Below are 24,893 nucleotides of genomic sequence, written 5' to 3'. Positions count from 1 at the left end.
TTCATCCTGGCTGATAAAGGTTAAGAGGGAACTTTAAGGATTACAAAGTTATACCGCGTGAAACACTGCTTGCTTAACACAGAATACCTATTAAAAAGATTATGGATAGAATAGTTCGAATTCAATGAAAAGAGCTTTCTGGAACATAGGATGACACCTTTCTCGAAGACTTGAGGGAACATCTAAAAAAGGATATAAAAGGTACTTTTGCCACGGCTATTAAGATGTGGATAAGTTTCAAGATGAAGTGCAGGAACAGAGTCAGTGACAAATTGGGACTATCTAAAGATCTGTTAACATAGGCAAAAGATCCCGCCTGGCGGGAGAAAGTGATAAGAGATACCATCAAAAATAAAAAGCTGGCGTTCAAAACTTGGCAGACAACGAAACAGAGAATTGATCACATCATCTTCAAAAACTCTAAAATTGCTCTTTAATCAATGATTTAAATCAAGTAATTTTTTTAAATTAGAGAATAATTTAAATCAAAATAAAAATATTCTTTACAAATATAATCCTTAGGAATTATAAAGATTATATAAAAATTGTAATTTCTTGCGCACATTGGAGTGGGCGAGCCCAAATGTTGAGAAGTCCCTTTCTACTGAAGTTGAAGAACAAAGAGTACATAAAAATTGTGTCAATTTGGAAGAAGTTTCTTATAATCAGGAACGTTTTTTTTGTGAAATCTACCATTCTAAAGCAAAAACAGTGGATATAACGTCCTTGGAGAACATAATTGCAGAATATGAATATAATAATTGATAGCTTCGTTCTTCTCTTCCATCGTCAATTTATATTTTGTTTTACTTACATATAAAATATATACAATTAAATGATAGGATGTAATTATCTTTTTGTACCGATTATGATAAACTACGTATTTGAGACAGATAATTCAAATTTTTCCTCAAATGCACATTATAATTCCTTCCACACTTCTACAACATCAGACAGAGAAGCACTTTTTTTGCAATTTGTAAAGATTCTTCAAGTCTCACGGATATTGGATTTAAGATTTTTAAGTTGTCTTCAGCAGATCGGTTGAGACCAATATTAGATTCTTTTTAGTATCTATCTTTTTCGTATTGTAGGACAATAATAATAATAATGACATAACTTTATTGCTATGGTTCATACAAAATAACATTTTCCTCATGTGTTAACCCTTAGCTACACGCGCTGCGATACAGAGTACCGCATTTTTTTAAATTATGTCATAAAACCGTTGTTTCTTGGAAACATCCCTGAACGGTTTAGGTACTCTTTAAATGGGATGCCTACTTAATGTACAACGTGAAATTTAAAAACAATATGCCTGTCCAGTATTATGTTACTTACAGGATTATGAACGAGTACTTCAAGAACTCTCTCACCCTTTGATTATATATAATATGGATTGAGCTAACTGAATATATCTACTAACAAAAATGTGGCTCAAGGTGAATAGACGCAGATGGAAAGCGATAATGTGAAAGTGTAACAAAGATAGACATAAAACGGTACTAAACAGACGGGCGCATGCGCACAAAAGTGTCAAACCTCTTCCATTTGACGTTTATCGTTTTGTTGTGTCACAGCCAGTCACACCGTTATGTTTAAAAATGTATTGTTTCGTGTGCAAAGTTCGCGACAATACAGTTTCACATCACCTGTAAGTATTATAAATGTTACTTCTAATTGATAGTTTTCTATCTTATAAATTAACGCACGCCCATTATATGTCAGTACGCTTCTATGTCTATCTCGGTTCGATCACCTTGCGCAAGCTATCTCTCTCGTTGGCTCAATCCATATTATATATAATCAAAGCTCTCACCATGATATGCAAGAGTAGCAAGAAGACCCTTACGATTTTACAGACGATAGTGAAGGTGAAGAAGAAACTATTTTGGAGGAGAGGGACGAAGGTGACGACGAACAATCAGGAGACGAAAGTGAAGAGGACCTGGCGATGACATTTGATTTCGAAGTTTTTTTGCCACAAGGAAAAAATAGTGACACTTTTTGGTTTAGTTCGCCTACAACCCTTCAGTCAAAAAATATCGTAAATATTTTGCCCGGACCTATACGCATTGCAAAAGATGCGTCTACCGAAATAGATGTGTTTTTAAAACTGTTTGATCTAAACTTGATTGACAGAATTGTAGAACACACTAATGTACAGGCTGTTTCATTTAAAATGACATATGCTTATATCTCGAAAACCAAAGCTCGAATCGAAAAAAGGGGGTTGCCTCAGGGTTACCTAAAGGTCCTTCTTCTGACGTCATTTTAATTTTTTCAAATCGCACATATACTTTTTTCTTTCAACGTCTTGAACAACTTAACAAACTAAGTATTTTTTGCTTAAAAGAAGAATTTTTTTTCTTCTCTGCACATTGCCAAGCATTTCTTCAGTTATTGATTTGCAAGCTGCTCTGATACGGTTTTTCATCTCGTTTGGTGTTGGTGGAACCTGGTTGTAAACTTTCTCTTTTAGGTAACCCCAAAGAAATAAATCGGGAGAAGTTAAGTCGGGTGATCTAGCTGGCCAATTCACCGGTCCATTACGTCCTATCCATTTTTCAGGAAACATTTCGTCTAAAACTTCTCTTGCGGCTAGAGCATAATGAGATAGACATCCATCATGCTGATACCGTAGCGCAAGTCTTCGCTCCAGAGTAAGGTCTTCCAACAAAACCGGTAAATCGTTTGTTATTCGTTAAATTAAAGTCAGTTTTCTTGTAAGAGATATATTGGCTTTACTGAGAACACAAAAAAAGAATATGTAACTGATTAAACTAAACGATACACATTATTTGGTCCACACAACACTTCCTTCTTCTTCCGACGATGCACACCGACTTGTTTTAGTTCGTACATCCCGTTTCCACACGCCACCTATTGTCGTTCGCCAACACGTTCAACAAAAAATTCCGATACTTTCTGCCATTCAAATTACCATCAATAAAAAAAGGTCCAATTATTTTATTGCCAACAATGCCGCACCAGACATTAACTGACCAAGGTTTTTGATGATCAACTTGTCTTAGCCAACGAGGATTTTCATGTGACCAGTAGTGCATGGTATGACGATTTACTTGGCCGTGATTGGTGAAAGAGGATTCGTCGGAAAATAGTACATTGAATAAAAATTTTTCATTCAATCTTAATTTTTCCACAGCCTAAGTAGAAAATCGCACGCGCTTTTCGAAATCATCGCCATGTAATTATTGGTGTAGAGCAGTGTTTCCCAAACTGTGGTACGCGTACCACCAGGGGTACAGGAACAGTTTGGTGGGGGTACACGTTGCATTGAACTTTTCCTACGCCTGGTGCAGCAGACTTTTAACTATTTTTTGATTAAACATTAAAAAAAATTAAAAATTTGTTATTCCTGTACAGGGTGTCCCGTTAAGCGTACGGAGCGGCTGTATCTCAACAACGGTAAGGCCTAGAGATTTGGGAAAAAAATCCTTATAAGCAAAGTGGGCAAGAGAAACAGCTGGAAATTATTTTGAAGTTCGTAATTCGACCGCTAGGGGGCGTAACTGCCATAGAGAAACATAAAATTCCCGCTATCTCAGAAAGTTAGACGATGAGCTATAACGTTGACAACGTCATTTAGTAGCTTGGATAATACCGCATCGCTTTTGTTTTGCAATATTTCTCATATCTCTCATAATAAGGGAGGGGGAGGCCAATGTGCTTTCAAATGTTTACATTTTAATATCTCCTGGACCATTCAACCGATTTGAATATTTTTGGTCTAGTTTGAAAGAACATTTCATGCTCTTTTAAAAGATATTTTCAGTAAACCCGCTTGGTTTAAAACAAATAAGCTAGTGGGCGTTATTTGCAGCGGTTACATATTTTTGTGATTTTTGAAAAAAAGTTAAATGGAACGGTACTATTTACTTCACAGACCGTTAATCACCATACAATTTGCTAAATATTACTGAAAACCGCATCTCGATATCTCCATCCATTCTCGAATTATAAAAGAAAATGTTAAAAATTCGTATATCTTAATCGGATCAAGTTACCTTAGGAAACAAATAAGAGAGATCAAAAATTTTATTGTCTAGAACCTTCCTTCACACTTTATCCAAGCTTAGAACTGCTTCAAAACTACTTTTGAGGCGTGTTGAAAAGCCAACGGATCAATGAAACATCAACAATGATAATAAAACAAAATAAACCAAAACACTTAGAATAACTTAAATTTTTGGCAAAAATAACTCACTAATGTGCGAAATGCCTTCCATAAACCTCGATGCATTTATTTAATCTAGTTTTGACGAAAAGAAAGCGCTGCTTAAGTCTCGGCCCTGGACACGTTTGTATTGGTATTTAGTGTTTTGTCATATTTTCCCTGGTTATTGGCTTTTCTTGAAGTCAGGTCGTTTAGTCTACCCAATAGATAAAGGGGTGAAAGCAATGTGGGTTTTGCTCGAACCAAGAATGCATATTATGCAAGTTTACATCAGCTTGTGGACAGATGCTTCATGCATCCATAGCATTTGTGATAAAAGGTTTGGATTTGCCCAAATCATATTTAAAAGTCAATGGTAATAGTTCAGTCTGTTATCATAATCGGTATCTGTTAAGGTCTGATGTAAAACAACGTGGTGGAGATATTAGTCTCTTGAGAACTCTTGTGGACAATTGTTTTCGGAGTTCCCAGATTATGTGGGATCACATTGCGCACCAATGTGATTTACGAATTCATAGAGATGTCTGAATGAGCTACACGTTGCCAGTTTTCCGTAATCGCTAAGTCAATCTTAAAAACACTTCTAGAGAAAAATGTCTTTCTTTGTCGTAATTGCATTGCACATTTTTGCCATGCAGTTGCATCGTATTCGAAACATTGAAAATAAATCATCATACGCTCTATCATACGCTTCTGCGTTAGTAAATGACATGTTTACAGTTACCATGGTTATGTGGTTTGTTTTTCTCGATGAGGTAACTGGATCCGATTGATGGCACTCGAGTTTTTAACATTTTCTTCTATAACTCGAGAACGGGTGGCGATATCGAGATGCGGTTTTCACTAAAATTTAGCAAATTTGAAGGTGACTAAGGGTCTGTGAAGTAAATAGTATCGTTCCATTTAACTTTTCTTCAAAAATCACAAAATATGTAATCGCTGCAGATAACGTCCTCTAGCTCATTTGTTTTAAAGCAGACGGTCTTACTGAAAATATCTTTAAAAAGAGCATAAAATGCTCTTTCAAACAACACCGAAAATATTCAAATCGGTTGAATGGTCTAGGAGATATTAAAATGTAAACATATGAAAACGCATTGGCCTCCCCCTCCCTTATTACGACAGATATGAGAAATATCGCAAAACAAAAGCGATGCGGTATTATCCAAGCTATTAAATGATATTGTCAAAGATATAGCTCATCGTTTAAGTTTCTGAGATAGCGGGAACTTTATGTTTCTCAATGGCAGTTACGCCCCTAGCGGTCGAATTACGAACTTCAAAATAATTTCCTGCTATTTCTCTTGGTCACTTTGCTTATAAGGATTTTTATCCCAAACCTCTAGGCCTTACCGTTCTAGAGATACAGCCGCTCCGTACGCTTAACGGGACATCCTGTATACAGGGTGAGTCAGAAAGAATACGAAATCCGAATACCGGAGATACTAGACACCAAAATATGATGATTTAACGTAACATCTCTTATACAAATAAAGATCAGTGATTTTTGAGGCATAGGGTGTTGAAAGTTACATTTTTTTTCGAAATTTCTTGATAATTTTGAAAGTTTTTGTACTATTAACATAAAATGTGGTAGTTTTATGTTTTCGAGCATGAGAAATACGAATTTGAAACTTGTTTTGTTATTGCTCGTAGAGGGCGCTAGATACACGCTGCTCGTTTGATAAGTCAAATCATAAGTTTTTTGGCTCGACAGCTACGACCAATAAGAGCTGCAAATCACAAAGAACATTCAATTTTACATAAAAAAGGTACTCTTATTTGAATTGTCTAAAGGTAGGCACACACGGTCGATTTTTAGTCGGCCGATAGTTTAGTCGATGGACATAAATGTATTAAGTTTAATGTATGTACACACACAACACAATTGAAGATCAACTCAATTTTTTAATCAAAAGGAGTCGATGTGCACTTATGATTAAAAAGTTGTGCAACTATCGTACAACTGCGATAATGCCACAGCTTCATATTGAAGCGCACACACAGCCGATAGTTTAGTTGAGGTCTTTAGGAATTTACGTTGCGCGCGCAACTTTAGTGAGAGTTGAAGTGTCTTCTCTAGTATAACATAAATCAATTACTACTTTAGTTTCTCTCAATTATTTTATGATAAGTGAATTTATATCAAAAATTAAGTTAAATTATTTTCCGTTTTACTACCGCAGTTAATTATATACTACACTAAATACAGTGTGTTAATTAATTATCGTACGCGACGTCATCATTGTAAGTATGCAACCAATATCACAGTGCAATACGCATCATACGCAAATCACGTATTGCAATACCAATATTGTGATATTGGTTGTATACGTCATCATTGTAAGTATACAACCAATATCACAGTGCAATACGCATATAAGAAAGAGACTAGCCAATTGTTTAAAAAAGTAATTATACGTTTTGTTTATTGATTACTCTTACAAAAATTGACTATAAAGATTTAGTTGTAATCATACGAACTGAATTATACAAGTCCTTTCTCTCGAATCAATACGATTGACAGGTAAACAGTAAACAGAGAGTGCGCTAACTCCGCAATAAACCTAACCTAATATAATCAAAATAAAAATCACTAACACCCTAAACCTTTTAAATCGAAAGTAACTAAACAATAACCTTACACGCATAATACGCAAATTGCGTATTGCAATACCAATATTGTGATATTGGTTGTATACTTGCAATGATGACGTCGGGTACGATAATTAATTAACACACTGTATATTAAAGTAATTCAATTACATTGTTTTCAACATTTGAATTATTTCCCGGTATTATTCAATACAATATGAATACAAGTTGTTTCGAAATCGATATGTGTGTGCATACAACATGATTTATGAACAACTAAACAGTTTAGTCGGTTATAAATTGATAATGCATCGCGATTTCAAACCAATCCAACTAAACTGTTTCGTCGATGAATAATCGACCGTGTGTGCCTACCCTAAGTCTATCGGTTTTCGAATTATTTACTTTTAAATGTTTAAATGTATTTTTTCTTCTAAAATATTTATTTTTTAACATAAGCAAAGTTGGGTTATTTTTCCGCTTATGTTTCGACAATTGCTTGTTAATTCTCAACATTGATCTAATTTCCGTGTGCAATAATCATTTTTACCAACAATAAAGTTATTACCAATTTGAAAATGCCACGACATAATGAGTTGTTTAATAGTGAGAAATCCAGATTTAAGTCCACTGGATTTTTGAAAATGGTCACAATATTCTATTGTTATTAATTAATTGTTATTGTTATCGATTATTATCGTTACTAATTGCTATAGTTACTGTGTGTTATTGATTTTAAATGTTAACCTTAAAATTACTTTGAAACAATTAAAAGCAGATAACTTGGAAACCAGTAGACTTAGACAATGTAAGCAAGAGTACCTTTTTTGTGCAGAATTGAAAACTCCTTCAGATTTCTGGTTCTAATTCACCATACCTCAACTGACAAAATAGTCATGACTTGATATCTCAAACGTACAGTGTGTATCTAGCGCCCTCTACGAGTGATCACAAAACAAATATCAAATTCGTATTTCTCATGCTTGAAAACATCTAACTACCAATTTTTAGGTTAATAGTACAAAAACCTTCAAAATTATCAAGAAATTTCGAAATAAAAATTTAACTTTCAACACCCTGTGTATTAAAAACCACCGACATTTGTATAAGACATGTTAGGTTAAATCGTTATATTTTGGTGTCTAGTGTCTCCGGTATTCGGATTTCCCATTCTTTCTGACTCACCCTGTATATGTTACTTTTTGGCGCCGAGTCGGCAGGCGCCGTGATTCCCCGGCCATTCAATTTGTGTCTGCCGGTGCGATTTTTCTAATTGTATTATTTTTTAGGTGCTTTCTTTAGTAAGTTTTATTGTTTTTTATTTATTTTTATAAAATATAATGTGTATATCTAATAATCAAGATTATGGATCGCAGGTTGCAACCCGGCTGTTCTAAACGCAAAGTAAACGAAATTGAACGAACGGCAACTCATGAAATTATCGATGACGAAACTTCTTCAAAACCTGTTAACAAAAAAGCAAGGAAGACTCGAAAATACGACAAAGAATACCTTAAATTGGGCTTCTTGTGGAGTGGTGATGATATCTTATGGTCTGTTTATCAATAAAGCGAACTACCAGCGTTCATATAATTCATCAACAACTATTATATTGTATTTACTTTATTAACCAACAGTGTACACGACTATTATAATTTTTATACAAGTCCAAACAAGTACAAACAAGCGACATGCAAGCGTCTCTCTTATTATTGTCTTGGCGGGAACGTGCCAGCAACATGAAGTTGTTCCGATACCAACATAAATAACGATAATGTTACTACATTATATAACAATGAAAAGGAACCCATTCCACTTTGCGTAATTTATTTTGAAAACCTTACCAATGAAAGTACCTATGAAACCATCGAACTTAAAGCGACATTTTGACACCAAGCACTTTGAATACAAAGATAAACCAATCGAATTTTTTTAACATAAACTCAAAGATTTAAATCAATCTCAAAAAGCAGTGTTGTTAAATACCCGGGTATTTATTTTCAAGGGTAAATATCCTGGATATATACCCGGGGGTATTTACCCAAGATGGGTATTTTGAGGTATTTATAAATTTAATTTAAATTGAGTTGATGGCAGATTTGCAAGCACTTCAAGAATGCAGAGTCGCTTATCGACATACCAAACTTATTTATAACATCTACAGGAATGCTACAATGACGGTAAAATTGCATGAAAGTATTGAAGAGAGTAAAAGTAGTAAAGTACTGATTGTGAGTAAAACAAGGCGGGACACTGTTGGAACTCAAATTGTTCATCACAGTCCTCAGAGTGCATTTAAACAACTGGATTGGACCCAAAAAGGCATAAACATTGATTGCAAATGCTTAAATAATTTGCGCTACGCGGACGATATAGTTCTTATATCGGATAGCCTTCGAGAGATTAAACTAATGATGAACGACTTAAAGGAGGTGTGTGCAAGAGTCGTGCTAAATATCAACAAGAAGAACATCAACATTGGGGATAATGAGATTGAGAGGGTTCACAGCAATGTAATCTTGGCTATGAGGTTCGTATATCGAGAGATAATCAAACAAGCGAACTAAACAGAAGGATCTTAGAGACATCTTCAAGAGAAAAAGCCAAGAAAGGCTTTCAATCAATGCGTGTTTCCGGTTATGACATAAGGCTCCGAAACTTTAACATTAACGGTAACCACTGCCAGGAGGGTCCAAGTTACGCAAAGATAGATGGAGAGGTCGATCCTGGGTCTAACTCTGAGGGACTACATACGAAATGAAGACCTACGAAGAAGAACTGGCGTAAATGATGTGGTCAACATTGTGGCAAAGCTTAAGTGGAACTGGACGGGTCATGTCGTGCGAATGAAGAATGAACAGTGGACAAAATGGTTGCTTGAGTGAAGACCGCGAGCGAACAGACGAAGTAGACGTCAAAAGAATGACCAACAATTGTATTCAAACAGCACAGAATAGGGAAGGTCTATGTCCAACAATGGACGCAGAGGGCTGCTTGGTGATAATAATCATAATAACTTGATCTAATCTAAATTACGACAGATTCGTCTAATGATAATACGTCTTTGATTGTTGGCAATTCCTCGTCTTCAACGTCCTCATCGTCTTCCTCTTCAATTTTATTGGAATCGATATATTTTTACTGGTATCACTTTTATACCCACTGTTTGGGTATTTACCCTGGGTCGGGGTAAATACCCGGATAAATACCCATTTTAGAAATACCTACCCGCCGGGTATTTACCCAGCGCCCATCACTGTCAAAAAGTAATGAGAGGTTTAACAGGAGGTGACAATCAAAAAATCCTAGAAACTTCGTATCGCGTCTCGCTTTTAATTGCGAAATGTGGTGCAGGTGAGACGATTGGCGAAACTTTAATCAAGCCGGCTGCCAAAATAATGGCAGAAGTAATGATAAAGCAAAACAAATTCTTGATCGTGTACCCTTGTCAAGTAATACAGTTCAACGAATAATTGATATGGCCAATAATGTGAAACAGATGTTATTGTCTGATATTTCTCAAAGTCGTTATTATGCATTACAAGTCGATGAGTCCACTGATATCACAAATTTTGCAAATTTTATGGCGTTTGTTAGATACGAAAATAACCAAGAAATTCACGACGACTTTTCATTTTGCCAGCCTTTATTAGGTTATACAACAGGAGAAGATATCTTTAACGTTATGAATAAATTTATGCAAGATAACAAAATTAGTTGGACTAAATGTGTTGGAATAAGTACAGATGGTGCAAAAAGTATGGTCGGCATTAATAAAGGACTCATTGCAAAAATTCAGAAGGTTGCACCAAATATCAAGTCCACACATTGTTGCATTCACAGGGAGGCTTTGGCAACACATAACATACCTGCTAATCTGCAAAAAGTTCTTGACGAAAGCGTGAAAATCGTTAATTATATTAAAGGTCGACCTTTAAACGCAAGACTTTTTGCACAAATGTGTGAAGAAATGGGAAGCAGCCATACCCAACTGCTTTTTCATACTGATGTACGTTGGCTATCTCGGGGAAAAATTTTAAGTCGATTATTTGAACTAAGACAAGAACTTCAAGTTTTTCTTTTTCAATAACTCAACGTGGCTATCCAAATTGGCATACTTAGCAGATATATTCTCTATTTTAAATGGACTCAATTTATCATTACAAGGTAAAGATATTTCATTGTTTCATGTCCAGAACAAAGTAAACGCTACAATTGAAAAATTAAAGTTATGGAAAACTAGAGTTAATAATGGAGAGCTAGATTCGTTTCCCTCTCTTCATGAGTTTGTAATAAAATCATCTGATAAAATTGATACGGATGTTCTGAAATGTTTAACAGTGCATTTGGACGGATTACAAGAGGGCCTGAAAAATTATTTTCCGAATTTAACGACAAACCTCAAATGGATAAGACATCCGTTTAATATTGATTCATCTGCCATGCCAGATAATTTATCTAATGTGGAACAAGAACAGCTCTTGGAGTTATCTGCAGACGGATTTTTGAAAAATAAACATAAAGAGTGTTCTTTAGCATCTTTTTGGCTGCAAATGCAACAACTATATCCGAATTTAACAGAAAAAGTGTTAAAACATGTTTTGCCATTTCCGACATCTTATCTATGTGAAGTTGCGTTTTCACCATTAGTCGATATTAAGTCGAAAAAAAGAAACCGGATTTCGGATGTGGAGCCGCATCTTCGATTAAAATTAACGAATAGGGAACCTGATTATAATCATTTGGCATCATCTCAACATAAACAAATTCATCCATCCCACTAATGCTTTCGTTAATGTTATTATTATTACATTTATTTATTATACTTTATTATTATCCATTTTATTTTAGTATTTTGTTTTTGCATTAAAAAGAACTAATATAATATTTCTTTTTTGGTTGATGCTAAAAGAACTTTTTTTTTAACGAGCGGTACTGGAAGTTTTGATAATTACAACAGGGGTACATATATGCTGAAAATTTGGGAAACACTAGTGTAGAGTATGGAGAATTTTGAAAGTTATCGATGAAAATTATAACATCGAAAATTTTCTCAAAACTTTAAATATTGTTTTCTCAAAAACTAAAAGTTATTTTTCAAAATGTGTTGGTTTATTGGAAAGAGGACAGTTTTACTAACACTTTGGGAAATTTTCATACACATATTCCAAGAACTCGATTTTATCCGAATTTTTAAAACTTAATTGGCGAAAATTACAAAATTCGAAAAAATTCGATCATTTCAAAAATTTATTCCTCAAAAACTGATTGTGATTTTTTAAAACGGCTTTTTGCATTAAAAAGAGGATACTGTAATTAATAATCGAAATGCTAAATAAAAGTTCTGCTAGTAATGAATGTGATGATGAATTACAAGTGAAGAGAAGAAAACTAGACCAAAATTGTTATAATGAGGTTGCTAATGTAATGACAAATCTGATATAAATAAAGTTGTATTCATTGAAAAAAGACCTATTGGGGTTGAACTTGATTATTATCTGCAGTGTCCAACACCTAAAAGAGATACTAATTCCTCTGAATGGTGGAGTACTAAGTAATAGGTTTTTAATAGCCGGCCAAAGCCGTATATTTGGTAACTATCCGGTATCCGACCAGATTTTAAAAAATAGCCGGAAAGGCCGGATACGGGATAGTTGCCGGATATCCGTTCCACCACTAACTAAGATCCTAAATGAAAATAATTTATCTGAATCAACAACCCAGGATCCGTGGCGTAGAAAAATTAGGAGAGCCCGTGCCACATGTTAATGTTAATGTGTTAATGTTAATGACTTACCGCCTTTAAATTTGATTCAAACTAATTTTAAGTTTGTCTTTGTATCCGAAACTGATGTAATAAAAGCTATTTCCTCAATTTCTTCTAGAGCTGCCAGTGCTGATAATATCAGTATGAGTATGTTGAATATGTGTCTTCCATTTATACCCTACTATTTATACCCTACTTGACACATTTACTCAATGTTTGCATTGAAACTTTGGAAGTACCTGACTGTTGGAAGTTGTCAATTGTGGTTCCTATCCCAAAAAAACGTGACCCATCTGAGCCTAAAGATCTGCGGCCGATTAGCATATTGCCAATTTTATCTAAAGTTCTGGAAAGAATTATGTTTAATCAGTTGCATCAATTTGTTCAACTTAATAATATTTTACCGAAGCATCAATCAGGTTTTCGTAGAAACCATAGCTGCGGTACTGCTCTTCTCAAGGTAACTAATGATATTTTACAAGCTCGAGATAAAGGATTATGTACGTTGGTAGTCTTGTTGGATTTTAGTAGAGGTTTTGATAGTGTTTGTCATGACTTGCTTGTGGAATTACACTGTTGGAAATAATTCACGAGCACACCCTGTATAATCTGAACGCGTGTGTCTAGCGCAATAAAATTTAGTATGGAAGTAGTACTAAAGTAGTGTAACTTACTCTCACAAGGAGAGCGGCACAACTCTGCTGGGAGGAGAAACATCAACAGCGAGAGTGTCCCCCGTGAGCTTCGCGTACCATCGCTACACGACGTGGCATGGAGTCTATAAGTCACTGTATTGTAGCAAGAGGGATGGCCAACCATGCCACCTCAACTCGCCTCGTAGGGAAGCACAACGGACCGTAGCACTTCATCTACGTATCGTTGACCCGTCATGGTCTGCTATACACGCAGCAAACGTGTACGTCCACCATGTGTAATAGCACCCCATACCATAATGCTCGGTTGTCGGTGGATAGGGCATTCTTGCACGCACTGCTCGAGTAGACGATCACCACGTCTCCGACGAACTAAAATTCGCGCATCACCGGTGCTCAATTCGAATCTTGATTCGTCGGAAAACAAAATGTCCCTCTACTCGGCAACCTACTAATGCCTAGCGTCGACCCACTCGTGACGTATGCTGCGGTGCTCGGGTGTTACTGGAATCCGCTGTATCGCACGACGCGCGCGCAGTCCACTATCTACCAAACGCTGCCATACAGTTCGCGTAGTGAGTGCGCCTTCCCCTGCCGGTGGCCAAACAGCTCCAAGTTGCCTTGAGGAGGACGCACACGACGCTAAAGCGCTGAGCACAAGAGTGCGATCCTCGTGTGTTGGGGTCGCGCAGGGCCGTACCGGCCGCGGCTGTAGGTACCTATGTCCTACCTCAAACCATTCTCGCCATGCCCGTTGCAGTGCTGATAACGACCGCTCGAGACGACGCGCAATTTCACAGAACGATACACCCTCAATGTGCATACCCACAAACATTCCTCACTCAAACTTGCTTAAGTAACGCTATCGCCCATCCATTGCGCACAGAGTACGATAACAATGTGGTCCCTCACACCACACTAAAAACGACCGGTATTTTCCATCCACTTCGGTCTCCATAGCGACGGAAGGTTCCACTTGGAAAGGCGGCTCAATCAACAATGCCGCGACGGAACAACTCGAAACTCGATAAATAAACTCGTCTACAGTAAACCTTTGTGCTCCGCAAATATCATGGATTTATCTTCACGCGTTCAGATTATATAAGGTGTGCTCGTGAATTATGTCCAACAGTGTATTAAAGTGTATTGGCTTCAGCGAATCCGCTTTAAACTTAATTGAAAATTATTTAAGTAATAGGCATCAATCGGTGATGCTTTGTCTAAATTTCGCTGTTTGAGCAAGGGTATAGCACAAGGTACTATTTTAGGGCCTATTCTATTTTCTTTATATACATCTCAAATCGTTAGGGGGTTAAATCATTGTGAGTACCATATGTATGCGGATGACTTGCAGATGTATGTTTCCTTTGATCCACGCGACTTCGCGTTGGGTATTACGAATATGCAAAAAGACCTTGATTACATTCGTAAAGTGGGAATACGGTCTACATCTTAATCCGAGTAAATCCAATGCTATAGTTTTTGGAAATTCCGCTATATGTAATGGTTTTCGGGAAAGTATTGATTTGCAAATTGATGGTTGTAACATTCCTTTGGTTAGTGAGGTAAAGAATTTGGGTATGATTCTGGACAACAGTTTTCGCTATAAGAAGCATGTCTCCAACTGTATATCCAGGGCTTATTATCATCTGAGGATGTTGTTTCCTCATCGACACTACCTTGGTATTCATCTGAAAAAGATGTTGTGCGAAGCCTCTGTTTTGGCTCAATTCGCTTATTGTGCTAAGGTCTACCATCCGTGCATTGACGTTAGCGATGTAACACGTATTCAACGAGTGCAAAATTCGTGTCTTCGGTATATATGTTACCGGCAATCTGTATAATCCGGTATTCTATACAATACCTAGGCATTTTATAGAATACCTAAAACGTTTAGGTAATGTATGAAATATTATTAATTTTATACTTTGCCTAGGTATCTTTAAAATACCGAATGCGAAGCAGGCAATGTGTGTAAAAGGCGAGAACAGGGAAGGGGGAGACATGTGGCCATGCAGTAAACAAACGCGCAGCGACTTGTTTTTGCTTGCATTTCATTACGCTGCGTGCGACAAGGGTGGAAGTGTCGTGTGGTTTCGTTAGTGAATCTAATTAATTAAAATGGCGGCCGATAAACGAGTCTCTCAGATGAGAGAAAGATTTTATTCACAGTTGTGTATTAAAAGAAAATCAGCAACTACTAAAAACTGCACGTTTATTGACGATCAATGGTATGAACAATTGTTAGAAGAAATAAAAAATGCAAAAACAGCCAATAAGAAGTTACCCCCATTATTGGTTATTGCAGCATTATGATTTTATAACTGTTGGTCAAAAACATAGGTTAATATTTCCTGTGAATACCCCACATAACAATATTATATATTATGTTGCTGATAGTGAATTATTCCAAGTACTTCACGAAGCACATCAAAGTATCGGCCATGGTGGTCGAGACCGTATGCTGAACGAGCTTTCTACACGATACAAGAATATAACTCGCCACGATGTTGAACTATATCTGCAACTTTGCGAACCGTGCCAGCAAAAACAAAAAGGAATAAAAAAAGGGATTGTCGTCAAACCCATACTTTCATCTGAATTTAATTCTCGCTGTCAAGTAGATTTGATTGACTATCAATCTCATCCAGATCGAGAATATAAATTTGTAATGGTCTATCAGGATCATCTCACGAAGTTTGTAATATTAAGAGCACTAAAAACAAAACGCGCAGAGGAAGTAGCTTACAATTTACTGGATATTTGTACATTGATTGGCGCACCAGCGATCCTACAATCAGACAATGGTAGAGAATTCTCAAACCAAATTGTAAGCAGTCTTAAAACGTACTGGCCAACTTTAAAAATTGTACATGGTAAGCCTAGACATTCCCAAAGTCAGGGGAGTATCGAACGAACAAACCAGGACATCGAAAATATACTAACAACTTGGATGCAAGATAGTGACAGTAATCGTTGGAGTGATGGTCTGCGCTTTGTACAACTCATGAAGTATATTCCATTCCATTCATGCATCAAAAGAACACCTTACGAAGCTCTTTTTGGATCTAAAGTAAAAGTTGGTATATCTTTACCTCTCGATGATACTCACAACTTGGAGAGTGAAGAGGATCTAGAAAATGTGTTTAAGTCATCACCAAGTATTCTGATTCTTTCAGAATCTTTAATAGTAGATCGAGTTCGGACACAAAATCAACCTCTAGAGGCTCAACATCAACAAAGCCCCGTCATCGAAAGTTCTGAGATCTGTAATGAAGTTTCGAATGCTCAAAGTGCGTTTGATGAACATGACGATGAACACATGACTATCCAAAGTGTCGAGACTCTTGATGAACCTGTGAATGTTGAAAGTCTTCCTTCTGAGGTACATGGACAACCCTTAGATGTTCTGAATTTTGTATCAGAACGTGAGCAATCATTGGATTCCCCACTCTTGTGCTGTGGGGGTACTCAAACGGGTACTCATTCGTGTAGAACATGCAATAGACCCATTCATGCTATTTGTGCTGCTCCGGAGAAAGATATGGCAGAAGGCTATGGTTCTAAAGTTGTTTGCCCATTATGCTTAAAAAAGGCTTTAGCTGTACAGAACCGCATCAGTTCAAAAGATAATTTAACAGAGCAAGCTCAGAAAATGCTTAACACTTCTGGAAAAAAATTTCCCCCTGTGCCATTGGGTACCACTGTAAGAATCCCTGTTCCGGAAGTCGACAGAGGTCGTGGTGATGCTCGCAATATACTAGCTGTAGTCTTACAAAAAACGGATGACGAACTTTATAAAATGGGAACAAAGCAGGGTGTTATAAAGAATAGGTATTCAAGACAGCAGTTTACAGTTTGTCGTCAAAAACTACTTAAAAAAGAAGATGTCCCTAATCAAGAAACGACGCCCCGTACAGTTGCGAATCTGCAATCTACGGGGACAGGTCAGGGATTTATTAAATGTAGTTGCAAAAAACACTGTGATACTAAAAAGTGGTCATGTGTTAAAAGTAAGATTTTATGCACTTCAAAGTGTCATAATAGTTCAGCATGTAAGAATAAATAAATATATTCTTTTACTTACTCAATTCTACGTCTTGTTTTTACACAATTATTTTGTTTCCTAAGTTTTTAATACTTATTACTTGATTACTTATAAGCAAATAAGATTATGTTAGTGATCCAAGACAAATTTTAAGTTTAATGTCATTTAACTGTGATTTTACTATAGTTACAGAAAGGTAATAATAATAATAAACAAACTTTATTGCCATAAAAGAACAAAGGAAAATTGTACATTATTATAATTATCCTATATTAGCGGCGGTAGTGTAACAAAAAAAAAAGCAAAGATGATTATAACAATGACAGTGACAGTGGAAAACAAATCATAAATTCAATTCTGACAAACGGAACGATTTATCGCCAAAGACGATATCTTCCAATCGACCCAGTCTAAACTATATTACAATAATACCACCAAATATACAGAATAGTAAGTAATTAACACACATAATTAACCAAAAGCGAAAAAGAAAAAAAAACAAACAACAAAAAGAAGGGAAGAAAAGTGTAAGAAATGCACAGAGAAACAAAGCAGAAAAGAAAGAAGGTGAATAAGGAACATAGGAAAGAAAGTAGAAAAGAAGAAAAGGAAGTAAAATATTACAAGATCGCAATTTGACGGGAGAAGAGGAAATGTGTAAGACAAGTCTTGAAAGATGACATGGTTGGAGCGTCTCTAATATCCATGGGGAGACCATTCCAGAGGGATATGGCGTACAGCGTAAATGACCTGTGGTATAAATTCGTATGATGTATTGGGAATAGAAGAATTAAGTCCGATTGCCAACGAGTGGGACGCTCGTGTGATGATAAGAATTTAAAATTATTAAATAAGTACTGTGGACTCTGAGTCTTAATAATCTTATAGAGACTTGTTAACACACGGAAGGACCGACGGTTTACGTACGTAAGCAAACGTAAGTTATTGCGGTAAGGAGTAATATGACAATATTTCCCAAGATCGAATATAAAACGTATGCAATTATTTTGTAATCTCTGGAGTTTATTACACAAAGATATCGACAGGTCAGTACAAACCGTATCCGCATAATCAAGATGTGGAAAAATCAGCGAATAACAGAGGTTGCGTCGAACGTAAGGTGGAAGAAAACACTTAAATTTACGGAGGGAGTGGAAACAAGAGTAAACCCTCTTACAAATCGCCTGAACCTGGGGGCGCCAAGACAGTGCAGAGTCCATCATAACTCCAAGATTCTTAATTACATCCGAAAATTTAATGACGGTGTCACCAAGTAGAAGTTGCGAGTTAGCAAAAGTAGCCACCCTGCCCCGTAGAGGATTTGTACCAAATATTATGGCTTGGGTCTTATTAGCATTGAGCTTTAAACCGTATAGTTTAGACCACTCTCGCAAGATCATTATTAATTCGCTCAATAGCTTGAGGAAAGTCATCAACTGTTGTATCGGTATAGATCTGCAGGTCATCCGCGTAAAGATGAAAATTTGAAGAAATAACCTTGGTAACACTATCAATGAAGATAGAAAACAGCAACGGACCGAGAACACTGCCCTGGGGCACACCACAAGAAAGCTCAAAGCGGTTGGAAAAGGTTGAATTGGCACGGACACACAGTGTGCGATGCGAAAGATATGAATGAAACCATGAAAGACTCGAGGAAGAAAAACCAATAGATGAAAGTATAGAAAGAAGAAGATCGTAATCGACAGAGTCGAAGGCTTTGCTGAAATCAAGTAGAACCAAAATAGTGAGACGACGATTATCACAGGCAAGTCTTATATCATCCGTGATCTTGATCAAGGAAGTAGTAGTACTACGACCCCTCCGAACAACCTCCGAGTCAACCATAGTCAATGAATAACTACGTGCATCATCCACGCTCCCATTCTCTGATGCACAAATGGTTTGAATTAAGGTAGCCTTCTGAGTAGCGTCAAGCGTTACCGGCGGTTCGGCAAAATAGCTGGCCAACAAGTTAGGATCCGGAGTGGATTGCGTGAGTTTGCTGTCAGTGACGCCAAGAGATCGCAAGGTCTTCCAAAATGTAGTTGGTGTCGACACAGATAATTTCCAATAAAAATATTTTTTTAGCATTTTTGCATTTGTGATTGCACCTATTACGCAAAGAACGATAGCAGTCGTAGTTATCAACTGACGGGTTACGTCTGTACAACGTTTTTGCTCTATTACGTTCGCTCATGAGACCCCTAATATCATTAGTTAACCAAGGGGCAGGAAAATGTTTCACTCTCCTTTGCTTTACCGGAGCATGTTTGTCATACAAACATGTTACTTTATTATTAAAATAGTTAACCTTCGTGTCAATGTCCGTCATAAGATATAACGGTTTCCAGTCTATCCTCAGCGCATCAGAGTTGAGTTGTTGATAGTCAACATGTTTGAAATCACGGTAAAATAGATTACGCTGAGGACAACCTACATTTCGGACTTGGACAGCGCAATAAATAAGATCATGGTTGGAGAATTGCAGAGCAGGTAGTTGACCGTGAACAAGAATCTTATCGGTGCAAGACGAGATGATCAAGTCAAGCAGAGAGTCGGACGAAGGAAGGTGATGGGTTGGCTGAGAAGGGATGATAGATAGATTTGAGGAAGAAGTGACAAATCGAAGTTTATCACTACGCAGGTCATCTCTCAATGTACACGTATTGAAATCGCCCATTAATACTATGGTGTCATAGCACATACTATGTCTTTCAAGGAGATCCTCAAATTGCTCAAAGTAATTCATCATTGGGGGACAATAAAAAACACCCAATAGTAGTTTAGCATTAACACACTTAACCTCAATCAAAACGAATTCCATTGCTCTCGAAGATCCATCGGACAATTCAATCGAGTCAACCTGTAGTTGATCTTTGAGGTACTAGGTGCCTTCTTTATACAATAACTTATAGATTATAAATAAGTTTATTATGTGTAAAAATGGATAAATACAGACCAAAATCTATTTATTTTACACATTGCCAGTCGACCAACAGGTACTCTATGTAATCCCTAGCAATTGTATACATTACCTAGGTAAAGTATCTAATGGACAATAATCTTCATAATATTTCATACATTGCCTAGACACCCCAGGTATTTTATAGATTACCTAGGCATTGTATAGAATACCTGAATTATACAGATTGACGGTAACATATATATGGAATTAGAAAATATAACAGAATATCTTATAAACTGAAGGATGCGGGATGGCTAAATATGTATCATCGTAGGAAAGTGCAGTGTTTGTGCCTATACCATAAAATTATAAACTATAAGGAACCACAGTATCTTTACCAACTGATAACTTTCCGAAATGATGTCCCCCGAATAAATACGCGATTTCGCGGATCGTTTGTCTTTGTTTCAGAGGTCATACATATTTCAAATAACTTCGAAATATAATGAGGTGGACGATAATTGCAAGGGTTTCTCACTAGGAAGGTTTAAATTTACACAGAAAAATTCTTGTTTTCTTGAACAATCTTGTTGTTGTATCTAGCTGTTGCTTTGTAATTTTTGGCCGAGTCATGTTTTTCTTTTTTTGTTTCTTAGGTTAGTTAGAGCAGCTGTACTAACTAGTACAAGCTGGAACTCGCCTATTTTCTTTTGTATGTTTTTTTTTATACAATTAAGCTTATGTTCTAATAAAGGCATTTATTATTATTATTATTACATACAGTGGGAATGAGCAAAGAAGAAGAAAAAGATGACCTCTACCGTTCAATGACATCTGACCTTGTTCATTGCGTAGGTATTTATCCGCTTTGTCCGTCCTTTTTCGAGGTAACTCCTTTGCCCTTCTCCTTTATCCGAGCTTGGGACCAGCAGTAACAGTTGTTGGGCTACTCAATCCACCTAACTCTCAAGGCAGAGCTTCGATGTTGATTTTCACTATTTTTTAAATCATCTATTTCTTTTGTAAGCGAAATTTTCCTAATTAATATTAATATAATTCCACAAATGTAGTAGCAGTTCAAGATCACCATCTCCGCAGAATAAGATTTTGTAATATATTTTGTATGTATCTATACTTATTAATAAAAAAATTAAAAAAAAATCATTTTAATCTCATTAACATTTAATTTATTCCTTGTTTTAATACTTGATGTTATATTTTATGAGCACGTTGTCCTTCCTGTAAAAATTTTAAGACAAATTTCCACTCTTTTTTTTACAGTTCACCTTCAAATTTATTTTATTACACTCAAATTTTTCAATAATTTAAGATAGATATTATTTCAAGTCGCAATTTAAAATTATTCCACTAAAACAAGCGTCCCAATGGAAAATTTCAATTTTAAATTAGATAATTAAGTTAATTTAGATTTGGTGAAAGTGATCTGTACCTAAACGAAAGGTTCTTCAGGGTTAATTTCTTCTAATTATTAAAACAACCTTGACACAACTCGCTTTTAAAAACAATTTTTGTAAACTCGCGATTACTCACTCCGAACTCAAATCAAAAGTAAAAATGTATTAATACATACATACAATATACAAAAACAAAAACAAATATTTTTTTATTGATTTCCTAGTTGGCTAAAGTTTATCTTCATATATACTCATTGTTCGTTGAGTCAATGACTATTAAAGCCATTGTTCTGGAAGGAAAAAGGTCAATTACATGTCAGAATATATTTATTCTGATGTATTTAATGCGGGTCCGATGTGTTATCTAATTTAAATAAACTGTGCTCATCGATTATTTCAAAAAATTTCGTTATTTCACAAATTTTAATAAAAATACAATTGATTTCTTTAAGTGGTTTTTCAATGGTTTAACTTGTAGAATGTTGATGATTTGCGAGAAGAAAAGAAGAAAGTTGCATTACGAAATTCTTCAAAAATGCTTTTACGAAGTTGACCCGATTGGGTTATACGTGTTACGTTTGCGCAGATCGTTTTTTGGGGTAGGGATCGATCCAATACAATACCCGGTAAAAAGTATTAAAAGCACGGGATTTCAACGTGTTGTTTGTTGTGTTTTGTGGTGTTTTCATGTTAGTATTATCGTCAAAGCAATACAAATATTAAATCAGGTTTGTTCTACTCAAATACTTTTAAAATATACTTTTTGAAAACGTATTTTTTTTGTAATAAGCCATGGACGAAGATCTTTACATAGAATATAACGAAAAAACAGGAGAACCTTTTCTAAGATTAGGGGAAAATATTTTAAAATTAGATCGCGAAGAAATATCTGGGGAATTCGCCGAGAAAGCATTCAAAGAATTAAGAGAAACGCCAGAAAATCGTGAAAGAGGACTAGATGAGTTGAGAAATTTGTTGAAAAACGAAGAGAATTTTTTTAAACCAAACGAAGATACGGCGTTTTTATTAAAATTTTTGCGACCCTGCAAATTCTATGCAAAAAGTGCTTTTAAAATAATGAAAAAATTTTATAAATTTAAAGAAAAAAATTTAAAATATTCCCAAAATTTGATACCTGAATCTGTTAAGAGATGTTATGTTGACGAAATTATTACGTTTTTACCTGCTAGAACACTAGAAGGGAGCCGAATTATGGTTGTAAACATCGGTAAATCCTCCAATTAAAATAAACTATCTCAAAATTAACCTTTTTTAATATCTTTTTAAAAGCAAATTGGAATCCAAAAGAAGTATCTGTCACAACGTTTATAAGAGGGGTATTCATTGCGTTAGAAATTGCTATGGGTGAACCAAAAACTCAAGTAGGTGGGGTTCATGTCATTTTAAACTTAGAAGGACTCTCTTTAAGTCATATTACACAATTTAATCCATCGTTAGCAAGAATGATACTTCAATTAGTTCAAGTAATAAAACAATGTTTTCTTAATATTTTAAAAAAATTATTTTTAATATCTTTTTAGGAATGTTTACCGCTGCGATTAAAAGGAATTCACATAATAAACCAATTGACTCTTTTTAAAGTAATTTATGCGATTTTTAAACCGTTTATAGGAGAAAAATTGAAGAAAAGGGTATTAAATTAATAAAATTTTTTTTTTGTTATGATCATTTTTAAATAATTTTAGTTGTTTTTCCACGGGACAAATTATGATGAGTTGATAGCAAAAGTTGATTCGTTTTGTTTGCCACCACGTTGGGGTGGGACTTTAAGTAGCCCTGACGCACCTGGACGGTTATTGTATGATATCATTCATTTTTATAGTTATGAATATAAAGGTAAGATGAATTTCTTTAATTAAGAATATTTCGGAAGAATTTCAAAATTAATACTTTTCTTTGTTGTTGCAGAAATAAGTACTTATGGATACACAAAAAAGATTGAAACGTAGATTTATATTTGTTCTTAAAATTAATTTTAGTTATATATAAATAAACTAAATAATATATAATTTTTAATAAAGAAATTTTGTTTAAAACGGCGTTTTTTTTTATATGGGTTAATAATAATCACTAATATATAATATATCTTGTAAAGTATAAATCAACCCATACTGACTGTGATGGTAATTATTATCGAAACTTGAGAAATTGTGTTACGGGTGCTATAAGAGCTGAGAAAAAAGCTTACTTTATGCAGCAGCTGTCGAGTGTGTCTAATTCAAACAAATGGAAATTCTTACGTAACAATGACATAATTGTTAATAAACGTAATAATAATAACCAGAAAATCTTAAGGATGGTAATATGCTCAATACGTATTTTGTAACTGTCATTACACTTTCTAATTCGAAAGATGGTGTGTGTCTAAAATACTCTTCTTCACTAAAAAATGGTATTAACAAAATGACATTGAAGACGCGATGGTGCAAATTAAGTCTAATGCCACTGGTGCTGATGGTATTAATCTTAAGATTCTTAAGCTATTTTGTCCTTTTATTATACCTGAAATACGACATATTATCAATTCCTGTATTACCTTGTTTGGGTTCCCTTGCTGTTGGAAGGAATCAATTGTTATTCCCATTCCCAAGATTCCGCAGCCATACTACCTGTTTTGTCGAAAATTTCCAAGGGATATTACCTAAATTTCAGTCAGGTTTTAGGAATTTTTATTATTGGGGTTGTGATACTGCGCTATCATGTGTCACTGATGATATACTTGCAGCATCGGACAGGGGATTTATCACGGTACTAATAGCTTTGGATTATACGAAGGCATTCGATACAGTTAATCACGGTATTTTGCTTTCTATTCTTCACCATGTTGGCTTGAGTGATGGGTCGGTTGAAACGTTGAGGAATTATCTAAGTCACAGAACACAAAGAAATGGATGATGAGTTGTCTGATGTATTGGAGGTGAAATCAGGCGCACCATAGGGATCTATATTCGGCCCAGATTTACTTTCTATTTACACATCTTTTCTTCCTGATTGCCTTAAATATTGCAAATATCACTTCTATGCAGATGACACTGTGGTTTATTACTCCTTTCCACCCAATCAAATTAAAGAAGCAGTGAATCTAATAAATTCTGATCTAGATCATTTGGCTGCTATGTTTGAGGCACACCAACTCAGATTGAATCCATTGAAGTGTTCTATGATTATAATGGGTGCGAACAGCTACAGAAAGTTGTTTTTGGATGTTGCGGCTAATGTTGAGATACCTCACAATCCTGTACCAATCGTGGATAAACTCAAGGTGTTGGGCAACAATTGATGGAGATT

At 35.6% G+C, this 24,893-nt stretch overlaps 2 protein-coding genes across 2 annotated transcripts; both read left to right on the top strand.

The window, feature by feature from the left end:
• Positions 1-15,473: 15,473 nt before the first annotated feature.
• LOC111414914 (SCAN domain-containing protein 3-like) lies at positions 15,474-17,282 on the top strand. The gene has a single exon (XM_023046381.2). It carries the CDS (start codon positions 15,474-15,476, stop codon positions 17,280-17,282), a length of 1,809 nt encoding a protein of 602 aa, XP_022902149.2.
• A 4,777-nt stretch (positions 17,283-22,059) lies between these two features.
• On the top strand, positions 22,060-23,641 carry LOC111422712 (alpha-tocopherol transfer protein-like). The gene is made up of 6 exons (XM_023055928.2): positions 22,060-22,312; positions 22,375-22,812; positions 22,875-23,068; positions 23,126-23,236; positions 23,291-23,441; positions 23,514-23,641. Exons 2-6 carry the CDS (start codon positions 22,377-22,379, stop codon positions 23,552-23,554), a joined length of 933 nt encoding a protein of 310 aa, XP_022911696.2. The 5' UTR covers positions 22,060-22,312; positions 22,375-22,376; the 3' UTR covers positions 23,555-23,641.
• Positions 23,642-24,893: the final 1,252 nt, after the last annotated feature.

This window comes from Onthophagus taurus, chromosome 6 (genome assembly GCF_036711975.1).
Source record: "Onthophagus taurus isolate NC chromosome 6, IU_Otau_3.0, whole genome shotgun sequence".
In the NCBI taxonomy this organism is placed as follows: Eukaryota; Metazoa; Arthropoda; class Insecta; order Coleoptera; family Scarabaeidae; genus Onthophagus; species Onthophagus taurus.
The sequence above is the reverse complement of the archived record's forward strand: the minus strand, read 5'-3'. Positions and strand labels throughout refer to the sequence as shown.